Here is a 20,144-nt window from a genome sequence, read left to right as displayed (position 1 = left end):
TTATTTGCAAGCTCACACCCTTATTTGAACTCCATAATTCAATTTCACAATCACTGAAAAAGCCCTAGAGAACATTGAATTGGCAAAAGCGCAGAAAATGGCTACGGTGAGGAATCTGAAGATCAAGACTTCAACTTGCAAGAGAATAGTGAAGGAACTTCACTCTTACGAGAAAGAGGTGGAAAGAGAGGCTGCCAAAACTGCTGATATGAAGGCCAACGCCGCCGATCCTCACGACATCAAGCAACAGGTTACGTTTCATGCTGTTTAATTGTTGGGATGTATGTGTGAGATGGTGAATTCCGAATCGAGTTAGATTTTTTTGCTAAATTGCTAGCTATTTGGTTGATTGGTAACTTTGCAGAAGGAATGCCGGATCAGTTAGGAATTTAGGATGCTGGCATTATGTTTCTCTTGGCTTTCTCTCGATGGATGTGAGAAAATGGATTTTTTTTTTTAAAAAAAGTATATATTTGGGCGGTTTGTTCCATATAGTCTGCCGTTCCTTCATTTACATTTGAACCTATGTGAGGTTTGTTCTGTTTTAAAGGACTTGTTTCATGGTTGGGTTCTCGTTTCCAGATTTAAATAGCTATTTCCGTTGATTTTGTCTGACGTAGACAAGAAATGTGAAGGTCCATTGGTGCCTTGGATTCTGGAGACTAAATAAGAAGGTAATTGGAGTTAGATCACTGGCCAAGGGACCAGAATTGCAATTTGCACAAAGTTTAGTGTAGGAAAATCTATTACTTGCTCGAGCATGGAATAGCACTCTGCATTTCTTCACGATTTTCTTTACATGTAAATGATCATAATTTATGCTAGACAAAGGGCAATTTTTGACAATTGGAACAAATATGGTATGTTTTCACATATATGCAATTTGAAGATATACATGTTCATGAGGGTTCGTCATCATCGAAGAAATCCTTCTACAATCGGGATTATTGAGTGTATTTTTTGTGGCCTTTTGGATTGTTAGTATCAACAAAGGAGGACTGAGTATTGCCTTTTTCAAGTTCATTTGGCATTACTTCAAAGGATAGTGTATGTTTAGCTTGTGGAGGTAATCGATGGATAGGAGTACAATGCAACATATTTTGTTGATGTTTGTGTTCACGACCCATGTTTTACTAGTGGGTATGGCTGTTCATTGAAATGACAAAATGTTTTAGTTGAGCTGTTATTAACTTTGATGTCTATTCAGTTTTTAGTTTTGTACAGTTTTTGAGGGAGGATACTGGGACATTGGGTGTGGGGGAGAGAAAGGGAATTCATGAGAGGATAAGTTTTATGTAATCGTATGTGCCGAATCTTGGGTGAAGAGTATTTGACCCTTCTACCTAGCTAGTTGTTACAATAAGATGATTAGAATAAAAAGAAAGAACATTGTTCAAATCCATGCATTATGCAAAGTGTGTTGGACTCAGTCGGGTTTGTCAGTGTGAATTATGAATTGTGGCGGTTTTCGTTGACAAAAATTCAGGTTTTACTGGCTAGACAAGTCTTCAATTGGTTGTGTCTTTTCTTGTTTGCCTTTTCTTTTAAAGAAAAATACGGAACGAATACTTCCTTTTCCTCGTGTATTTAATTCAGGAAAATGTGCTGGCTGAGTCCAGGATGATGTTACCAGATTGCCACAAGCGCCTAGAGGCTGCTCTAACTGACCTCAAAGGATTTTTGGTGAGTTGTAATTTTTGTTCTTTTCTTGATGTTATTAATTGTTCCACTTCCACGTTATGCATGATTTTGTGGTTAATATTTATTAGCTGATCTATGCTTACGAATGTAGTTCTATGTGTAAAAGTGACTGAAGTTTTTTTTTTTGTTCAAGTGACTGAAGTTAACTTTTGAGTCTAGTGCTACTAGGATGTAACCGTGGTTTGATTCCCAATTATGCTTGGTGCAATGCCCCCTCAAGGTTTCAACCTGTAGCATACCAGATTTCTAATGTCATCCCTTCTAGCCTCCCCTCCCTCTGACTCGAACCTATGGACAAGTTTCAAGATTGCATGTCTTCCTACTGTAAACTTGAACCCTTCGTTTTGTTGAAATTGGTAACATTAATTTCGTTTCTTGAACTATCCAAACCTTAACACGGAACCTATTTACAGGTTGAGTCGGATCTAAAGGAAACCCCGGAGATCCAAGATGCTCAAACTATCATTACCGAGATTGAACACAGATTCCAAATTCCGGAGGCTTAGATGGAAAGCTCGGGTTTGCTTCTGTGTTGTAGATGGATTTAAATTGGGATCGAACCATAGCTTAACATTTGGATGAGCTCAATACTTCGTGCTTCGTTTATTTGTTTCTTATTATTATTTTTTCAAACTAGTGTCGCATTCGAGTTTTTGAAATCCACTTTCTTGGATTACACGAATTTTCAGAAAACTTTGGATCTGTTAAGTGTGTTGTGCTTTCTTTCATTGAATCATTTTCTGACTCTTAAAATAAAACAAAACATTGTCACTTTCGTTTCATTTTTCTTTTCCGAATGTATGTATTTTTATCATTTTCTTGTATGTCTCCCAACGTAACCATATTCATCAAGTAATTTTTCAATTCTCCCTTCAAATATTTTATAATTAGATTGTATATTAAACTTTTAAAATTTGTTGGTGCAATACCTTGTAAATAATATGATCAAACACATTTTATTATTTTCAATAGAATCTTCAAAAGTATATGGTTGGAAATTTTTATAAAATAAGACGAAGGTAGTGTTTGACATTATTTTCAAAAAGTGGTTTTGAATTTTTTTTTAAAAATATTATGAAAGAAAAACTCAATAACAATTTTCGGAAGCAATCTAAAGAACCATTTAAACTCTACTTCACCGACCATGAACCATGGATGTTCATTGAAATAATTAAATCTAACTTTTTTTATATTTTAATCCTTTGTTTTTATTTTCGTTTCGATCTCAAAATATCGTAGTTACTTGACATGTCATACCTTAAAAGCTTATTTTTCTCTACTCAAATTTAAAATATTCAATTCACAGCAATAAATTTTTGTAAAAAAAAAAAAAAATTCTTTTAAACTATAATAATCAATGTTCCTTCGAAAATGAAAACTCTTGTGAACTCATGTCATGATTCAATTTTGTGAACCAAATTTTCGATAGATGATATTCGTTAAAAAAATACAATTTTTTTTATGTTAAAAGTACTATAAACTAATAAAATCGTTACAAAAAGATTTATCCTGGCTCAAATTTATATATAATTCTTTTTATAAAAAAATTCGATAATAACTAATTTTTAATTTATATAAAATAAAATATAAAACATCGATATTCCGTAAAATACACGTGTACGTGTAATCTATCTACAATATAAAAGGGTCACGAGGCCGCCACCGTAGAGATTTCTAGGCTAGGGTTTCTCTCTCGCAGGCATACTCAATAATTATATGAAGTATTAGTTTCTAATTGAGATAATTTATCGTACCTTCAATCGTAGGCCGCGATCCTTTTTTCTTGTCTGTATTTATTTAATTGTGTAATTTTGATCGGTGAATTTTGAGAAGTATGCCACCTAGAACGACCAAGAAGACTCCGCCTGGGCCTGGCAACAAGCGAGCTGCGCGGGCCTCTTTAACGACGGTGCTGAACATACAGGCGCATTCAGAGGAATCCAACGTGAAAGCGGAGGAGACTGAGGATGAGTTGCCCCCTATTGTTACCCAGGAGAAGGGAACGAATCTTGGGGAAAATGTTAAGGCGGCGGAGAGTGGCCATATTTCCCCGAAGAGTAAGTCTTTTGACTCTGTATTGTTTGTAACGTGTTTATTTCTTTATAATTATAATTTCGGGACATTAGATATTCTGATGCATGTTCAGCTTTCTTTCTGTGAGTGCGATTACAAGATTGCACCTTTTTTACCTGGGTATTTCGTTTTGCGTCTGATTGCCGGTAGATTTTTTTGGTGACAAATGACAATTTTCTTTCTTTTTGTGAGGATTGGGATATTGGAGTCATGGAGTGCTATTCATTCTCTATCTGTCCAAAATTACCAAGTATTGTTTTTTAATCACCCGACCAATTTATGCTTCAGGACTTTTGGGTCCTCATGTTATAATGCTGTGTCTTTTCTAAAGATTTTTCTATAAATGATATGAGATGGGGGTGAGAAATTTATCGAGTTTTGAATCCCAAGTTAGGGTTTTTGTGTTGGATAAGTTGCGAGAGTTTTGAAGATTGTGCTCAAAAGTTCCTTTTTCATTAAGCCGATGCCATGTGCCGAGCATGCATCTATTCTTTCCCTTATAAACGAAAAATCAGCCAGCAGCATAGTTAGAAGTGTAGAGGATATAAGAACTACCGGAGCCGTAATATAGTTTTCTCAACTTTTCAGTCCTATTTATCTAGGACATTACTAATTTTCTGAAGCAAAAATTCCATCTTGCTGATTCCACGTTCAGAACATGCATCAATTCTTTCCTGCGACAAAAAAAAGCTAGAAATGTAGTTGAAAGGCTAGGGATAACAGAATTACTGGTAGTCATAATATAATTTGCTTAACTTTTACCACATCATACAATTGTATTATCTGGGTTGTGACTTATTTCCTAGAGAAAATGGTCTGTTTGGTTGTGCCTATGCCACGCACAAGTTCTTGTCTTTTAGGAAAAACAGAAAAAACAATTAGAAGAGGAATGGCTCTGAATTTCAGATAGGTTAAAAGGAAATTTTTCATTGACACGAGTTCTTGACATTTAGGAAAATAAGTCAATCCAGACAATTTGCTCTGGTGTGCAAAATGTTTGAGATGCTAAGAAGAGATTTTCTTGGATGTACATTTATGTTGTAATTTCTTGTAATAGCGTGCAATTTTCTACCTTAATCAAGGTTGTGAGTTCTTATTTTAAAGATGAGAATTAGTAGCAAGTAGACGGAAGTCCAAAGGATAAATCAATCAATTATACTTGGATATAATCTCTCCCACCGTGTCTCACAATTATTTACTATTCTCATATAACTTAAATACATAATATTCCATCTAAGAGAGTTATACATTGAAAGGATCTAAATAATCGCGATGTAATGATCTACCCTTTCCTTCATGGAGTTAAAGATTGAATGGTTTTTCACACGTTCACGTAATTTTTCCAGCTGCTTTTTTTTCATCTCGTATACCCCTCTTTCATAAGGTAAGGTAAGATGGGTTAAAGTTTGAGGTTTTGGGGCCTATCTTTTTCTGTAAGCGGAATAGCTAGAACATGAAGATTTTAGTTTTAAAGACTTGTACTCTGAGATTTGGAGGAGTTTGCTCTCTTTTCTTTTACACACGTGTCTTGTTATGTTTTAGAAAGATTTTACTGATGCAAAGCAGAAGTGGATTCAATCTTGTGAGTGTCCTCTGATATCTGAATGTCACTGGTTTTTCACATGGCAGAGGATGTTGAGGCCAGAGAACTTGTTGGCGAGTATGAAAAGGATGAAAGGATTGATTTTGAGGATAATGACCCTGGATATGAAGCTGAAGAGTATGGCAGTGTAGATTATGATGAAAAGGAGATTGATCAAGATAATACAGAAGGAGACAAAGTAGAGGAAGAACTAGATGAGGCAGATATTGGTGAAGATGAAGAAGATGATGTTGAGGAGGAAGAGGAATTGGAAGATGCGACCGAAGAACTTGAACATGAAGAAGATGATGAGCGTGTTGGGGAGGAGCATCCTGAGATGATTAATTCTGCTGAGGAAGAAGAACACCACGAGCTTGTCAAAGAAAGACGCAAGAGGAAGGAGTTTGAAATTTTTGTTGGGGGACTGGACAAGGATGCTACAGAGAATGATCTAAGAAAAGTGTTCGGTGAAGTTGGTGAAGTCACCGAAGTTAGACTTCTGATGAATCCTCAAACTAAAAAGAACAAGGGTTTTGCATTCTTGCGTTTTGCAACTGTGGAACAAGCAAAACGAGCTTGTGCTAAGCTAAAAAACCCTGTGGTACTTTCTTGATAGTTAATGCAGTTCTTATGACTCATTATGTTACTATGTATTGGGTCACTTCTTAACTACCCAAATCTCCAGGTTAATGGCAAGCAGTGCGGTGTTACCCCAAGTCAAGACAGTGATACTTTATTTTTAGGTAACGTGTGCAGGACATGGACAAAAGAAGCTGTAAGTAGATTGTTTATCGTTAATTGGCAATATGTTTTTAGCAAGGCTCTCAATTGTTGCTCACTGCTACTTTGTGTGCTTCCAGTTGAAGGAGAAGTTGAAGCATTATGGTGTGGAGAATATTGAGGACTTAACGTTGGTTGAAGACAGTAACAATGCGGGGATGAATCGTGGTTTTGCCTTCTTGGAGTTCTCCTCACGGGCTGATGCCATGGATGCTTTTAAGCTTCTACAAAAGAGGGATGTGGTGTTTGGTGTTGATAGGCCTGCCAAAGTTTCCTTTGCAGATTCGTTTATTGACCCTGGTGATGAAATAATGGCTCAGGTACGTAAGTGGATAAGCTTGCTACTTGGCCAAAGGGGTGGAGCTCCCTGCTTAGTTGAAGCTTTATTTCCATCCATCCTACCGTTTGTTGTATGCCGCAATTATTGATCTGAGAAACATCTCTAGTGGTGTCTTGAGTCTTGACAAGTATCTTTCTGTTTCGAATTGTCCCTTTGACCCTTTGAAACGATTAACTTTGGTTCAGTTGTTATGAGTTGATCTACTGAGTGTGTACTGCTGAATTATAAATAAAAAAAAAGACGATGACTGGTTGAGGCTTATCACCTTCTTATGTATACCTCTTGGTCATCTAGTTTATCCAATATATGTATATATGTAATGATACTGGTCCTACTTTTTTGTAAATAGAATGCTCTCTCACCCACAGAAGAAAGAGAAAAATTGTTTGGTAAATTTTATGCAATTAAACGTCTGTATTTCTCTGTTTATTCTTTTCTTGGGATGGCGAGATGTCTTACTTGGCATGTTGTTGAATGCTTTTCTGACGTTGCCACATCAATTTCAGGTTAAGACTGTGTTTATTGATGGTCTTTCTGCTACTTGGGATGAGGATCATGTTAAAGAGCTTATTAAAATATATGGAAAGATTGAAAAGGTAGAGCTTGCCAGAAATATGCCATCTGCAAGGAGAAAGGATTTTGGGTTTGTAACTTTTGACACCCATGATGCAGCTGTAACTTGTGCTAAAAGCATCAATAATGAGGATTTGGGTGAAGGAAATAATAAGGTTGCTTCTCTAACTTTGCAGTGGTTTGTTTTTAATGGGTACTCCTGTGTTTGGGCTGTGTTAAATTGCTGCATGTTTCAGGCAAAAGTTAGAGCTAGATTGTCTAGGCCCCTTCAGAGAGGTAAAGGAAAACATGTCGCTCGTGGAGATTCTCGACCTGTGCGCAGGTCAATTCGGGGTGTTAGGAGTTCATGGGGTCCTGTTCCTCGTAGCCTCCCACTTCACAATTCTAGAGGAAGTGGACCTCGTATGCCACCTGTGGTTCATCGTGGATTCACAAGGCCGGCAAGCATCCGAGAAAGAAAACCTGTTATGGCTGTTCCTTCAAGGAGCAGGCCCATGCCCCCCTTGCCCAGGTCTTATGATAGGAGACCACCTGGTATGCAACAGCTTTCAAATGTGTTAGGATTTATTTTTTCCCCTATTTATGCACTGTTTTCCGTTATTTTCTCTATAGTTCCACCATATCCCAAGGGAGGTTTGAAGAGAGACCACGCTCATCGTGAGGAGATTCTCCCTCGAAGCAGAGCTCCTGTGGACTATAATTCCAGGGTTTCTTCAGATAGACGATCATTGTACAAGAATGATTATTCTCCTCATGGATCAGGTTACCCCGATGTGCCTAGAGGTGGTACATCTCACCCCGTGAGAAAAGCTTACATCGATGATGGCTACAACCAGAGGTACGAGAGGCCACCTCCGGTTTACCGTGAGGTGCGTGGCCGTGAATATGATTCCATGTCTGGGTCCAAACGATCATATGCTGCTATGGTAATTGCGTTAGCCTCTTGGTCTTTTCTCTGGAAATCTCAAACAATTTCGTTTCATGATAATTCTGAGATTAGAAAATTAACTCTGATTATGCATACAAGGACGAAGTACCATCACGCTATGGTGAGACAGGAGTGCGTCATTCTAGGGCACGTTTGGATTATGATGCAGCTGGCAATGTTCCTCATTATGGGGACACTTATGGTGACAGGTCTGTCAATTGTTACATTTTTTTTTTTTTGGTTTGTTAAAAGCTGTTATCCTTCCTTCTCACTTTCCTTGTACATTCAGGCTTGGAAGATCAAATCTAGGATACAGTGGAAGTAGAAGCTCCCTCTCTGGTCATGATTCTCATGGGATTTACAGTGATCGCCAGAGTATGGGTTACAGTGGAACTTTGTCTTAAGATTTAGACCAAATTGAATGATATTTTTTAATAGTTAATCTGACTTCCATTTACAGGAGTTTTTTAGTGCTATTTGTTGCGTATCTAAATGGTGGTTCTTGGATGGGCCATGATTAATATTCTTTTCCTTTCAGACACATATGGCGGCCGGGAAGTTAGTGGAATGTACTCATCAAACTTTGGCGGGGGTTATATATCTCGTGGGAGTGATGTATGTTTGTAATCCCTTAGTCACCAAGATTTTCGTTTCCATTTCTTGAAATGGCCTTCTGTAACATGAATCTCAATGAAATTTGTAGGTTGGCGGTAGTTCTTACTCATCACTCTATTCCGGGCGCGGTTTAGGTGGTAGTAGTTATACAGGAAGTGGAGGCTCTGGATCATATTATTGAGGTATGTCTTTTTCTTTATGTCATTCCTTTCTCTGCTTGCTTGCGTGAAGCAGATAAAAGCTTCGGTTATCAATGTTATGTGCTGGGTTCGATTTTGATCATGGTGCGGAGTCATGGTTATGTACCCTCTTGCTAAGTGCCGCACTTGACGGGTTTGGAGAATTATGATCATTCTTGACATTGTCCGTGACAGAGAATGGAATTGAGAAGAGGCTGCTTAGGATGTGGATTGTTTGAAGTTATCTTGGATGCTTGCACTTCAAGCTGAAGCATGAGTTTGATCTTACACAGCCTCTCATTGGGTTGAGAAATTTGTAGGGGTTGGACTGTGTACTGGATTATTTCAGATCTGTGTTTGGATATTTTATATTTTCTGCTGTAAGGTATTCTGAGTTTCTTGGAAGTTAAGGAAGACTACTTCAGTATGTGGACGTTTAAGGATTCTTGTTTTTTGGTCCCTATTTGAACTGCAAGGGGAAGAAAGTGATTTATTTGTTTTAATGGATGAACACTATGGAAAATGTTGAAAGGTGTGTGACATTTGGCTCCTCACTACTTGGTGTAATTTTTGGATGAGCAAGATATGTGTGCTTTTGCAGTTTCAAAGTGATCTTCTGTCTCTCTTTAGAATGGAAATGCTTGAAGAAGATGAGCAAACAGCATTCATTAAGTTTACTCCAACTTTTTGTTTACTTTTCAATGATCAAGACAAGATATTATGGTACGCCATTTATCACAGTTTTTAGGAAGCCTGAGGCATTATATGCTTGAACAAAATTAGATGGCATCTGGATATGATAAAATTGGATTTGAGATAATGTCATGGAAGTTGGGCTTTCTCCATTATTAAACTACTGCTACAATTGTTCCTTTGAAATTTCTATGATTTATAGATACAAAAGCTTGGGGGTAAGATAATGGACAAAACCCCGGTTCTTTATGTAGGCAATTAAACCAATATTGCTCAAACTGTGAGCTTTGGTCTGGATTTGCTCATCCGCCGGTCTGGATTTGCTCATCAGCCGGTCTGGATTTGCTTTTGTTTGGCGCCACTAGTTTGTTGAATTGACCTTATTACTTGGACGATTGGTTTCCCTATGTTTTTAGTGATGTGTTATTTTACTTTCGCCTGCACCAGATATTGAATTTACTAGTGCTTAAACTGGATCAAAGCACGGATGTTTCATAAATGGCACATGCTGTTGGCCACTAAGGCTATGTTTTATGCTTGAAACAGTTTCATTTCGTCGGATCATACCAAGATTGACAATAAATGTTTCTGAATTACAAACTGATCGACACCAAGGAAATAAATGTGAAAGCTTTTTAACACGTTAGGTGTCAGTGATACCTCCTCGGAATGGCCTTGTGTTCCTCAAGATGAAGGTCGAGGAACTCATGAATGTAGGTTTAGTGCTAATAGTTTTGAAGCATCTTTTGGAAAATGGTATTGGATGTTGATACTGCATGGATAGGAAATTGGTGGTGTTGGAAGCTTATCTTGTTACTTCTGTTCTTTAGAATGGCCCTGTCCCCAACCCCGACACATGCGCTATCAACCACTGCCAAAACAACATTGTTCATGTTTTGCTTAGTCTAGGGTTGATTCTGCCCATGATTATATTTGGTTGGAAATTATGGTATTCCATGCCTACTATCTGTCCTAATATAGTATTAATAGCGCTTCCAGAGCGTGACATATGCTCGGGATTCGCAGAAAATATTCATTAACCAGATATTAATGGACTGGGAAATGGAATCTGGGATGTCGTTGACAAGGGTGATGCACTTTGTTTGTGTCCTTAACCTGATATTAAGTACATATATAGCATCGTTTTTTTTTTTGTTTTCGAGTGACAAGATACTGTTTCTTTTAATATAGTTAATTGATTCGAGTCCGCTAAAAGAATAAATAGGCCTTGGAAGAGTTTCTCTCGTAATTGGAATGACTCTATTGATTCTGGATTAGTTTAAACCAATGCGGTTTCGAGAACCGAGAGCTCTACTCCAGAAATATTGTTCCTGAAGAGCTCCTCGAGTAATAGATTAATATATGTTTTGGCTGATCGAAAAGATGGTAATAGTTGCTTCTCATGACTGTTATTAGCTCTAAATTTTACTGATGTGTTAGTTTATGGCATGTAGTTGGTTCCATAATTATTTATTTATTTATTATTTATTTATTTATTATGTTATCAACTAATGTCGGAAGTAGACAGGTTTGGAAATTCCTAAGTTATAGAAGGGTTAAGTGTTTGAAGAACAATTTCTTAGTGTCTTCATTTCTTAGGCGATGTTTATTTGTTCATAGGTTTGTAACTTTATTATTCTGTGTATCTAAATTCATAATAGAGTACTTCGCAAGTGTGCATTGGGACAAAAGTGGGTGGTTTGTTTGTCAGTCTTGTCTCTTAATGAAGATTTTTTTATGTTTAAATTTTCTTAACATTGTTGGTTTTAATTCTCTCTCGCTGAATATACACTAAATCGTACGTTCTCAGCGATCAGATCTCTTTGTTGAGTTAGCTTGCTAGTGTACAAAATGACATTAATTCCCAAAGAAAACAAGGTCACTATTAAATATATTTGGGTTGGAAAAAATTTATATTTCTTATCTATTAATAATTCCTTTTAGTAAATTTAAGATTTAGGAAGGTCGCATACAAAGCAAAGCGCTCACGGATCAAAACTTTTGCTGCTCGAATTTTGCAATCCAATAGACTTTTTTTGTTGGCATACAAATCATGATAACAATCTTTCATGTGATATCACCATAAAACTATTAAGATTATTTAAATCTTCATCGTTTTCTGAAGATTGAACCAAAGTACAACGTGATATTTATGTTCTAGGGGAGCGGCTAACATAGTCATTATTCCAGTGCACCATCTTTAAACATGAAGCATCAAGAGTCTTAGAGCTTGTTTGGATTTTATAGACTTTTTTTAAAAAAAAAATTATTTTTTAAAGCTCTAATTTTAAGCTTTTGAAAAAACTTTAAATTTGATCATCCCTTGGCATTAGTTCATTCTCCGTTTGAGAACTTCAAGATTCGGCAACAGCCCGCAACTGACAAACCAGAGGTTGATGGAAGGAGCAAACAAATAAGAACACGATAATTTGGATAATACATTTTGTCCCATAAAGTTAATCATTAAAATTAATTAAAATTAAAACAAAGTAAATGTGTTAAAACCATATATCATCACTACTGGATGTCGAAGTAAGCGTATGTGAATGTAAAAACATTTGGAAAAAAAAATGTTATGTCAATTCAGTTTCATTGATTTTTTGGATAAATAAACCAATATCTTTTAAAAAGGGACACCATGTGTATATGTTATTATGAAGTCAGCTCTAGTAGTATTATGTAATGTGTCCGATGAGTCATGTGCAATCGAAATTTCTTGTTGGTTTTACTATATATTTCTAATTTTTTTTCGTTTCATCACAATAAATATTACAATATAAAAGAAGAGTATGTGTCACGAAAAATTAATGTTTACAATAAAAAATAATAATTTTAATATAAAAAATAATATTTTTTTATAAGTGGATCAAATGGGATATCCACCTGTCTCACAAAAAATTAATTCATGATATCGTCTAATACGAGTTTTTGAGTTTTTGTGATAAAAGAAATAATGTAACTTTTTTTTGTAGTGTGTGTGGGTAGGCACAAGCGAAAAAGGAGAATTTTTTGTCAAAAAAGAAAATAAAATAAAATAAAAAGGAGAACTCACCGAAAGGATTCACCCGAAGAATATTCCAAAGTAAATGGTCTGCTAGGGTTTCTGGGTATTGTATTCGGAGCCACCCACTGGTTCAAGTATAAATATTGCAGCTCTCTTCCTATCAATCTTGCAGCCTCAACCTCTGCTTCAAGCTTCGAATTCATATTTTCTCTGAAAATGGAGCAGACTTTCATTATGATCAAGCCTGATGGGGTTCAAAGAGGCCTGGTTTGTTTCCTTTTTGTTCTCAATTTTACTCTGTCGATCATTTTGTCTTGAATTTTCCATGGTTGGTGTTATGTATTCATGAAATTCTACGTGGGTGATATTTCGTCTGCGAGATCAAACTGTATGGATTACCGAATAAATTGTGGGTTTTGGATGTAAAGTTTTGATCTTTTTTTGCCTTGTTCTTGGGAAGTGTAAAGGTTTTGGTTTTTCTTGAATATAGTTGGAGAAAGACAGTAGATCTGGTTTGCTTTTGAGAAGAACATGTAGCTGAGATTTAAGGTTGCTTAATTTTTTTTTTTCTCTTTTTTTTTATTGATTCAGGTTGGTGAGATTATTGGCAGGTTTGAGCAGAAAGGTTTCACTTTGAAAGGTAGCGTTTTACTCTGATAACTGGTTTTTTTGTCTTCGCTTAAGCTACAACAGCAATAGTAATAGTAGTCAGAGGATTCATATGATTACTTTTTGGAACAATTCGTTGTAGACTAGTGTTTGGGTTTTTTGCTTTCTTTTTCCGATGTTGATTTGTCTCTATGTATTCTCGTATCATATCAAAAAGTGAGGCGTAACTGAAATCAATAATCACATTCTTTGATGGCGATTTTTAGTCACAATCAAGTCCTTTTTTTGGTTTAGTATTTCATGGGTTTTGGGATGGGATGTGTTTTATTCGAAACATTTCAGAAAATAATTTTAAAATTTGTATGCAAGTAATTTTTATTTCGCTGGCTTTGGTATAGTATGGAAAACGAGGAACGTTCTTGAAATGAGCCAAAACTCTGTGTTTCTCAATTATGTGACAAATAGACCTTTTTTGGTCTGGCTCATTCACAAGATGTTGAGATCAGACATTTTATACTTGTTTGGACGAAGCAGACGCAGATTATTGCACCGGTACAACGTAAAACCCATTGCAATGTGAAGATGGTGGATCGAATTCCGTCCATTGATGTTCCTCGCAACTTTTATAAAGTTGATTTTTTAGCATTTCTGTGTGCATGATTTGATATCTTACATCTATTTTTGGGTACAGGTTTAAAGCTTATCACTGTGGATCGTTCTTTTGCTGAGAGCCACTATGCGGATTTATCCGCAAAGCCCTTCTTCAATGGGCTCGTAGAATATATCATCTCTGGCCCTGTTGTTGCCATGGTTTGGGAAGGCAAGGGTGTGGTAACTACTGGCAGGAAGATCATTGGAGCCACCAATCCTGCCGAGTCTGCCCCAGGGACCATCCGTGGTGATTTTGCTATTGACATTGGCAGGTTGGTTTAGCTTTCTTGATAATTTCATAGTTACCTGGATTTAAGGATTCGTTACATGTTTTTCCATTGAGCAACACAGTTGCATTTCTCGTTTTATGTTTGTATTGTGTTTACTAAAATCGTATAAACCAATGGTTTTCGTGTGTTGGCTATCTTATGTGCTTGAAAATGCTTGAAAATGTAGAAATGTCATTCATGGTAGCGACGCCGTTGAGAGTGCAAAGAAGGAGATCGCCCTCTGGTTCCCAGAAGGAATTGCTGAATGGAGGAGCAGCCTTCATTCTTGGATTTACGAGTGAACGTCTTTCTTGATTTGAATACCTATGGGTCTGTAATTCTATCCAACTGGATTATGAGTTTTGTCTTCAAATGGAGTTTATGAATCTTGATGATGTAAGGGAGTTGTTTTCCCTGCAGTTCATTAAAATATTCAATATTTTGATATTTTTCATTTGTTGCAGTAATGCACGATAATTTTTATGCAGTAATGCACAGATTATTTTTAATCTTAAATGACGTTTTTTGCTTTAAAAATTTCTATTTCAAACTGAAATGAGAACAGTAATGCACGATAATTTTTATGCAGTAATGCAGATTATTTTTAATCTTGAATGACGTTTTTTGCTTTAAAAATTTCTATTTCAAACTGAAATGAGAACAGTTCATGAACCGGTACTTAGGATTGTTGTGTATTCTTTAGTAACATAACAATTTTTATTCTTTAAAAAAAAAAGAATTTTTTTTTTGATAAACGATACAAACGGTATAGGAGAACCACACATCCACTTCAAAAGTCGTGGTAACCTTTGAAGGGATGTTAAGGTTTATATACCACTTCAAAAGAAAATTTTAAGGCACGCAAGACGGGCAAATTTGAACCAAGGTCAAAATAACAAAATTTTAAGACAAATTTACGGCTTGGTTTGCCAATTTTCGGTTTAGATTTTGTTTTGGGCATGATTCGTAAAGTGTAAGTCATGAGAGAGTTGCATGATTCGGTTCTCTTAAAAAAAAAAATTTTAAAATGACGCGAGAACCCGTATATGTTAATCAAGGGGAGTGGGAAACATGCGGGAAAGCCCGGTTCAGCTGTTGGTAAATTCGCTAGTCCAATGAAAGTGTTGATAGATGAAATCGTCTCAAACTTGAGATCTGTGTGTCAGATGAATTACAAGTCATCGACATACCTTGTTAAATTTTACGAGTAATCATTGTATTGTTTTACTTTTCTATCGACTAGCATACAAATAAAACTCACACACATATAAACATCTCGGCGCTGATTACTCTGCTTTGGCAAATAAAGGCAGCTGTGCCTTGTGTTATTTCTTTCGTTATTTCTCGAGAACTTCAATAACTCAGAAAGCACAAAATCCAAACCCACACAATCCAGTACTAGAGAATCGATGCAAAATGAATATGGATCGAACAAAAGAGATGCATCAACCATATGTCGACTATGTCGTGCCTTTCAAATGGGATGGTTAGTTGCAACACTATCGACTGAGAAGACCGTATGAAGGTAAGTCTTCGAGGCGTGTTATGTCTTCTTGAAGGAGCTCCCTTTCCAGCTGCCGCCGAGTAGCTTTCATCACAGTCTGAAATCAAATGTAAGAATGAACCAGTACTTTATATACATATATAAATTTAACGTTATTACTTTATATTGTTGGTAATGCAAGATTGGGAGGAAATGATGAAAGATGGAATGATGGATAATAAAAACTATACATAAAATTACTCTGCATAATCAATTCAATAAACACTTACATTGAAATCCATGTAAGAAGCACGCATAGCAAGCCATTGATGGTCCATTAACTTGAATGCAATACAATATAGAAGGTCCAATGCAGATTCATTTTCTGAGGAGAAAAAAATGGAAGAATTGACCATAAATAAATAAGAACATTTGTGGAGTATCATCACAGTGAAGAGTAAACAAATAGTACAGACTTTCTCGAAGGTTGTCGAGAAGCTACAAAAGCTTACCTGTTAAAAATTTCAAAAAAATGACTCCCACTAGTGTACGAGGTTTTACTGCAAAGAGGTGGCAAGAGATTAGCTCAATCAAACAGAAATGGGTCTGGTGTTTACTGAGGTACTGTAACAAGTGAATATAATTTCAATCTTTGAAACTCCAAGGCTACAAAATCCTGCAGTGCATCATACATATCATCAAGAGATTCACAATAAATGGATGATTTTAGATGTAAGTCCATTCCCACAAGCAAGATTAATAGTTCGCTTATTGACAACTTTGGTGCTAATTACAAAAATTAAAACCACGTCCTTATATTCAGACAAAGTGTAGGATAGAGATTGCAGATTATTTGGATTGTTCCCATAACTGATAGGAAGAAGCTGGCTGATTTCACATGAAGCAGAATAAAATTCACATTAAAACATAAAATAAATTGTTTGAAGGTGGTCATGAACACCTTGAATTTCAAAACATGCAACAATTCACCTGCTTCAAGATCAAGCATCTGAATAAGCATGAATGTGATGTTGACACCAGCCACAGCAAAGGGGTATTCCCACAAGGCCCGATCACCTTCTTGCTTCCAAAGAAGATCCTGAAACGATTTCTGTGCGAAAGCATTTGGTAAGCATATACTTGCAGGATATTGAACTTCTTAAATCTGCATATGATATCATAGAAATCCGATGAAAGGGGCAATGTGGGTATGCATGTCCTTGTGAGCTACACACTGTTCTTTCACCTCTTGCTTCCTAACATAGTCCTTTAGAAAACCACCTTTTTGTTAGCATTCTCAATGTCTCATCCCAAAGGATGTCCGAAATAGCATTTTAATACTCCAGCATATTAAATATATAATGCTTTCAGCAATCAATCTACTTTGCGCTGGTATCATACATTAAATAAATAACTAAATAAGTATCATTTCACTTATTCCCCTCAATTTTATCCAGAATTCACAAATTTGAAATGAGGAAAACCTTTTTTTAGTATAAAATTTTCATTTTCATTTTTTTATTTTTGAAAAAGCACAGAAAACACAAGGAGTTGTCATTCAGTTGTTTATATCGCCCCAAATATTCATTGCACAAACATTGAATCGACACCTTAAAACAATACCATGCATTACGATCACAACAAATTCAACCGAAGTATATAGGTCACATGAAACTACTAATCAACAAAATGGATTCATGAGAGCAGAAACAAAGAAAAACAAGAGATCTACTTATAATTTGCATGCCTCATGTAAACATGGATCATAAGTAGAACCAGAAGTAAGAAGAGTTTGCCAAAATTTATGGCCAATCTACCAAGGAGATATAGAATTAGTCCTCCAAGGTTAAGAGGACATACTGGATAGTTCCTGACGAGTCACTTCCTGACACTCATGCATCACACACACAGAAGGGTGGAGAAAGAGAAATAAGAGGACATACTGGATAGTTCGTTGCGAAGTATAATAAATTTTCCAATGATATGAAGCCACCACCCCTGCAAGAATGGCATATGTCAAAGGTTAAAACAATGATATTAGAAAAGGTGTGAGGCATTTGAGAAAGTTGACTGTGAACATTATATACCGAAAATCTGTCGATGGGTCTTTTCCCTGCCAACCCATCTCCTTCCACTGCTCAGAAATTAAACCCTGTAGTTTCTCCCCAGGAAAGGCAGCAGCCCACAGCGCCCTCAGAGCTTCCTGTAAAATGAAAGCAATAAAATACAACGAGAAATAGGAGCAGATTTAAATATCATATTGGGTTTAACAAGAAAGAAGGCATCAATCTTTATTAAAAAGACCTTAGCATCATACCTGATGTTCAGGAAGGGAACTATCATACACAACATCTATTCGACTCTGTAGTCTGACTAGGCATTCCTCCTGACACAGTAAATTGAAACATCAGGATCCTGTGCTCAGGCGCTAACAACAATGAGAAGTTAAAAACTAAACAAGCTCTCTTTAACTGTGGAAGAATGAACATCGATGTAAATCTTATGAAAACAGGCAGTGACTCAGAAGAGGGCTTAAACATTGAGGAATCCATGACTTATTATTTTCGAATCTTTTCATTATAAAATTAAAATGTTTCATAGGTAAAATGGTTATCCTTTTAAAACCTTTCTGCTAGACACAAACCCAGCTTTGCCCATATGAAAGATATGCCCCTAGTCACCAGAAGGATATTACCTGCGCAGGCGTCAAATCAAATGATGGACGAGCATCACTGTCTCTTCCCTGAGCACAAACACATGAAAGTCCTCGACCAAGCCATGCTGCGGATCCTGCTACGACCTCAGCTGTAACAAGAAAATGATAGGAAAAGATAAGCAGGAATAAGGCAACAAAAAGCATTTTGTAAAATTAATAATAGCAGCAACTTTTCAGCATTAAGACCATCACTACCAAATTTCACACATCAAGCGAGAACAATAACTCTGTTATCTCATTGACATAGGAAAAAACTGAAACAACTATCCCCTTACACAACTTAAAGACAATAAAAAATCAGTTCACCTATAATAGAATCAGATTACATTTAAAACTATTACAGAGGTACACAAGCTTCTCCTCGGGCAGAAATAGATGTTCAGTCTCATACCTATTTTAATCACATACATGATCAGATCAGCCAACATTCTCCACCAAGTCATCACATTAGAGAAGATATGGAGAAAAAGTAGAGAGAAAAGGTTACGTCACACTCCACTTCAGATGGTTTCAACTTAATAGGACTCAAGAAATGTGAGAAAAGAATTTTACCCGCAAAATCCAAAAATTGAAGAGTTTAAAAGCATTAATTGTTAGGCGCGCTATCAGTCTAACAAATACATCTTCTAGATTTACGGTATCACAAAGCAATCTTATACTAACCCAGATGTGATTATAACGAGAGCACGAAAAGTTCTGACAAGGCATATTGAACAGCAAAATCTCCAAAAGTAGAAAATGCTACTGTACAGCAAATGATCTTCAAAATTCCACGGAAAATGGGAAAAAATGCGCGGAGTTCGGAAGCAGCAAATAGAAACTAACCAAAAATCTCAAAGCAAGTAGGCATCAATATAAGCAAAAAATTTTAATCTTAGAGATCCAGAACCTTCACAACATTAACTGCGCACATATTCTACAGCTAATCACACACTGCCGAAAGCAACACGCGCACAGAAAGATAGATGAAGAGAGACACGAAAGAGGGGATAAAGTTAGGTGGAAACTGAAAATGAAGAAAGAGAGAGAAACAAATAATATTAATAATAAGAAAAAAAAACTAATAATTGAGAGACGGATTTATTATTTTTTATATATAAAAAAAATGAAAACTCAGAATATACAGCACGTACCAGAAGATGAGTGGCAAGCACTTCCTCGATCAAGCCCCGGCGAAATCCGCCTAACCGCCACAAACGATCCCCCTCCTCCAGCTCCTCTATCGTCCATTCCTCAAAATATCACTCGATATCCAATTCCAATCGATCCACGAGAAATTCCAAATCGAACTGCAAAAAGAAACTCTCACCACACAACACCACACCACAGCTTTTTTTCCCAATCAAAACTCACAATATGCTATTCAAAACACGAATCAAAAGCCAACGCGATTGAACCAAGGCGTTTCTTGAGCGGTTTCCTCCTCACTGCTGCAAGATCTATCGTATACCAAGAAAAAAGCATGAAAAACAAAAGAAACCGAAAGCAAACTCGGAATAAGCGAATCCAGAGCGCATCTAGAGGTGGATTACGTTACCATAAAAGGAAGAAGAGATTCCAATCTGCCCGCATAAATGTGGAACTGGGGTTGGAGTCCCTGCTCTGTGTTTATGTGCGTAAATGGAGATTGTGTCATTCTGTTGAGTTAGCTTTTGCCTGTGTGTCCGTTTTAAGAGTATATGCGATATTTTTTTGCCAAGATTTATAACGGTTTTTGCTTTAAATAAAGCCTCCCACTTGTCAGTTTCCCTCAGCTATCATCCTATTTAAAAAATAATATAATTTTTTTTTACTTGAAATTCTATCAATCTAAAAATAACTAATATAAATTTTAATAGTAAAAATTAATTAGATACATCAACTATAGGTTAAATGTCAAATTAGTACACAAATTTTTATTAACGGTTTAGTTGGACAATGTCTATCGGATTTTGATCAAATTCTGATG

General features: G+C 36.3%; 4 protein-coding genes across 7 annotated transcripts; 3 read left to right on the top strand and 1 right to left on the bottom strand.

Moving 5' to 3' along the window:
- Positions 1 to 42: 42 nt before the first annotated feature.
- Positions 43 to 2,472, top strand: LOC140890963 (tubulin-folding cofactor A-like). The gene is made up of 3 exons (XM_073299154.1): positions 43 to 250; positions 1,597 to 1,683; positions 2,115 to 2,472. The coding sequence occupies exons 1-3, from the start codon at positions 98 to 100 to the stop codon at positions 2,205 to 2,207; spliced, it is 333 nt and encodes a 110-aa protein (XP_073155255.1). The 5' UTR covers positions 43 to 97; the 3' UTR covers positions 2,208 to 2,472.
- An 894-nt stretch (positions 2,473 to 3,366) lies between these two features.
- On the top strand, positions 3,367 to 9,311 carry LOC140887232 (uncharacterized). 3 transcript variants are annotated; one of them, XM_073294347.1, is made up of 12 exons: positions 3,367 to 3,758; positions 5,404 to 5,957; positions 6,042 to 6,131; positions 6,217 to 6,456; positions 6,983 to 7,204; positions 7,286 to 7,583; positions 7,662 to 7,975; positions 8,077 to 8,186; positions 8,267 to 8,352; positions 8,516 to 8,592; positions 8,681 to 8,774; positions 8,967 to 9,311. In XM_073294347.1, the coding sequence occupies exons 1-11, from the start codon at positions 3,536 to 3,538 to the stop codon at positions 8,771 to 8,773; spliced, it is 2,307 nt and encodes a 768-aa protein (XP_073150448.1). In that variant the 5' UTR covers positions 3,367 to 3,535; the 3' UTR covers position 8,774; positions 8,967 to 9,311. The 3 variants fall into 3 exon arrangements, with proteins under 3 accessions (XP_073150448.1, XP_073150449.1, XP_073150450.1); XM_073294348.1 differs by having other exon boundaries at positions 8,681 to 9,311; XM_073294349.1 differs by lacking the exon at positions 3,367 to 3,758 and having other exon boundaries at positions 5,397 to 5,957.
- A 3,255-nt stretch (positions 9,312 to 12,566) lies between these two features.
- On the top strand, positions 12,567 to 14,444 carry LOC140887895 (nucleoside diphosphate kinase 1). The gene is made up of 4 exons (XM_073295481.1): positions 12,567 to 12,735; positions 13,060 to 13,108; positions 13,769 to 14,000; positions 14,185 to 14,444. Exons 1-4 carry the CDS (start codon positions 12,685 to 12,687, stop codon positions 14,297 to 14,299), a joined length of 447 nt encoding a protein of 148 aa, XP_073151582.1. The 5' UTR covers positions 12,567 to 12,684; the 3' UTR covers positions 14,300 to 14,444.
- A 720-nt stretch (positions 14,445 to 15,164) lies between these two features.
- LOC140887747 (uncharacterized) lies at positions 15,165 to 19,894 on the bottom strand. Of its 2 annotated transcripts, XM_073295193.1 has the most exons (11): positions 19,734 to 19,894; positions 19,550 to 19,635; positions 19,330 to 19,485; positions 18,176 to 18,285; positions 17,798 to 17,866; positions 17,568 to 17,683; positions 17,424 to 17,478; positions 16,471 to 16,591; positions 15,993 to 16,040; positions 15,771 to 15,865; positions 15,165 to 15,598 (listed from the first exon to the last, which is right to left on the bottom strand). In XM_073295193.1, exons 3-11 carry the CDS (start codon positions 19,424 to 19,426, stop codon positions 15,497 to 15,499), a joined length of 813 nt encoding a protein of 270 aa, XP_073151294.1. In that variant the 5' UTR covers positions 19,427 to 19,485; positions 19,550 to 19,635; positions 19,734 to 19,894; the 3' UTR covers positions 15,165 to 15,496. The 2 variants fall into 2 exon arrangements, with proteins under 2 accessions (XP_073151294.1, XP_073151295.1); XM_073295194.1 differs by lacking the exons at positions 19,330 to 19,485; positions 19,550 to 19,635; positions 19,734 to 19,894 and adding an exon at positions 19,022 to 19,156.
- Between the last annotated feature and the right edge of the window lie 250 nt (positions 19,895 to 20,144).

The sequence above is a fragment of the Henckelia pumila genome, chromosome 3 (assembly GCF_033568475.1).
Source record: "Henckelia pumila isolate YLH828 chromosome 3, ASM3356847v2, whole genome shotgun sequence".
Classification (NCBI taxonomy): Eukaryota; Viridiplantae; Streptophyta; class Magnoliopsida; order Lamiales; family Gesneriaceae; genus Henckelia; species Henckelia pumila.
Note: the sequence above shows the minus strand (reverse complement) of the source record. Positions and strands in the feature narration are given on the sequence as shown.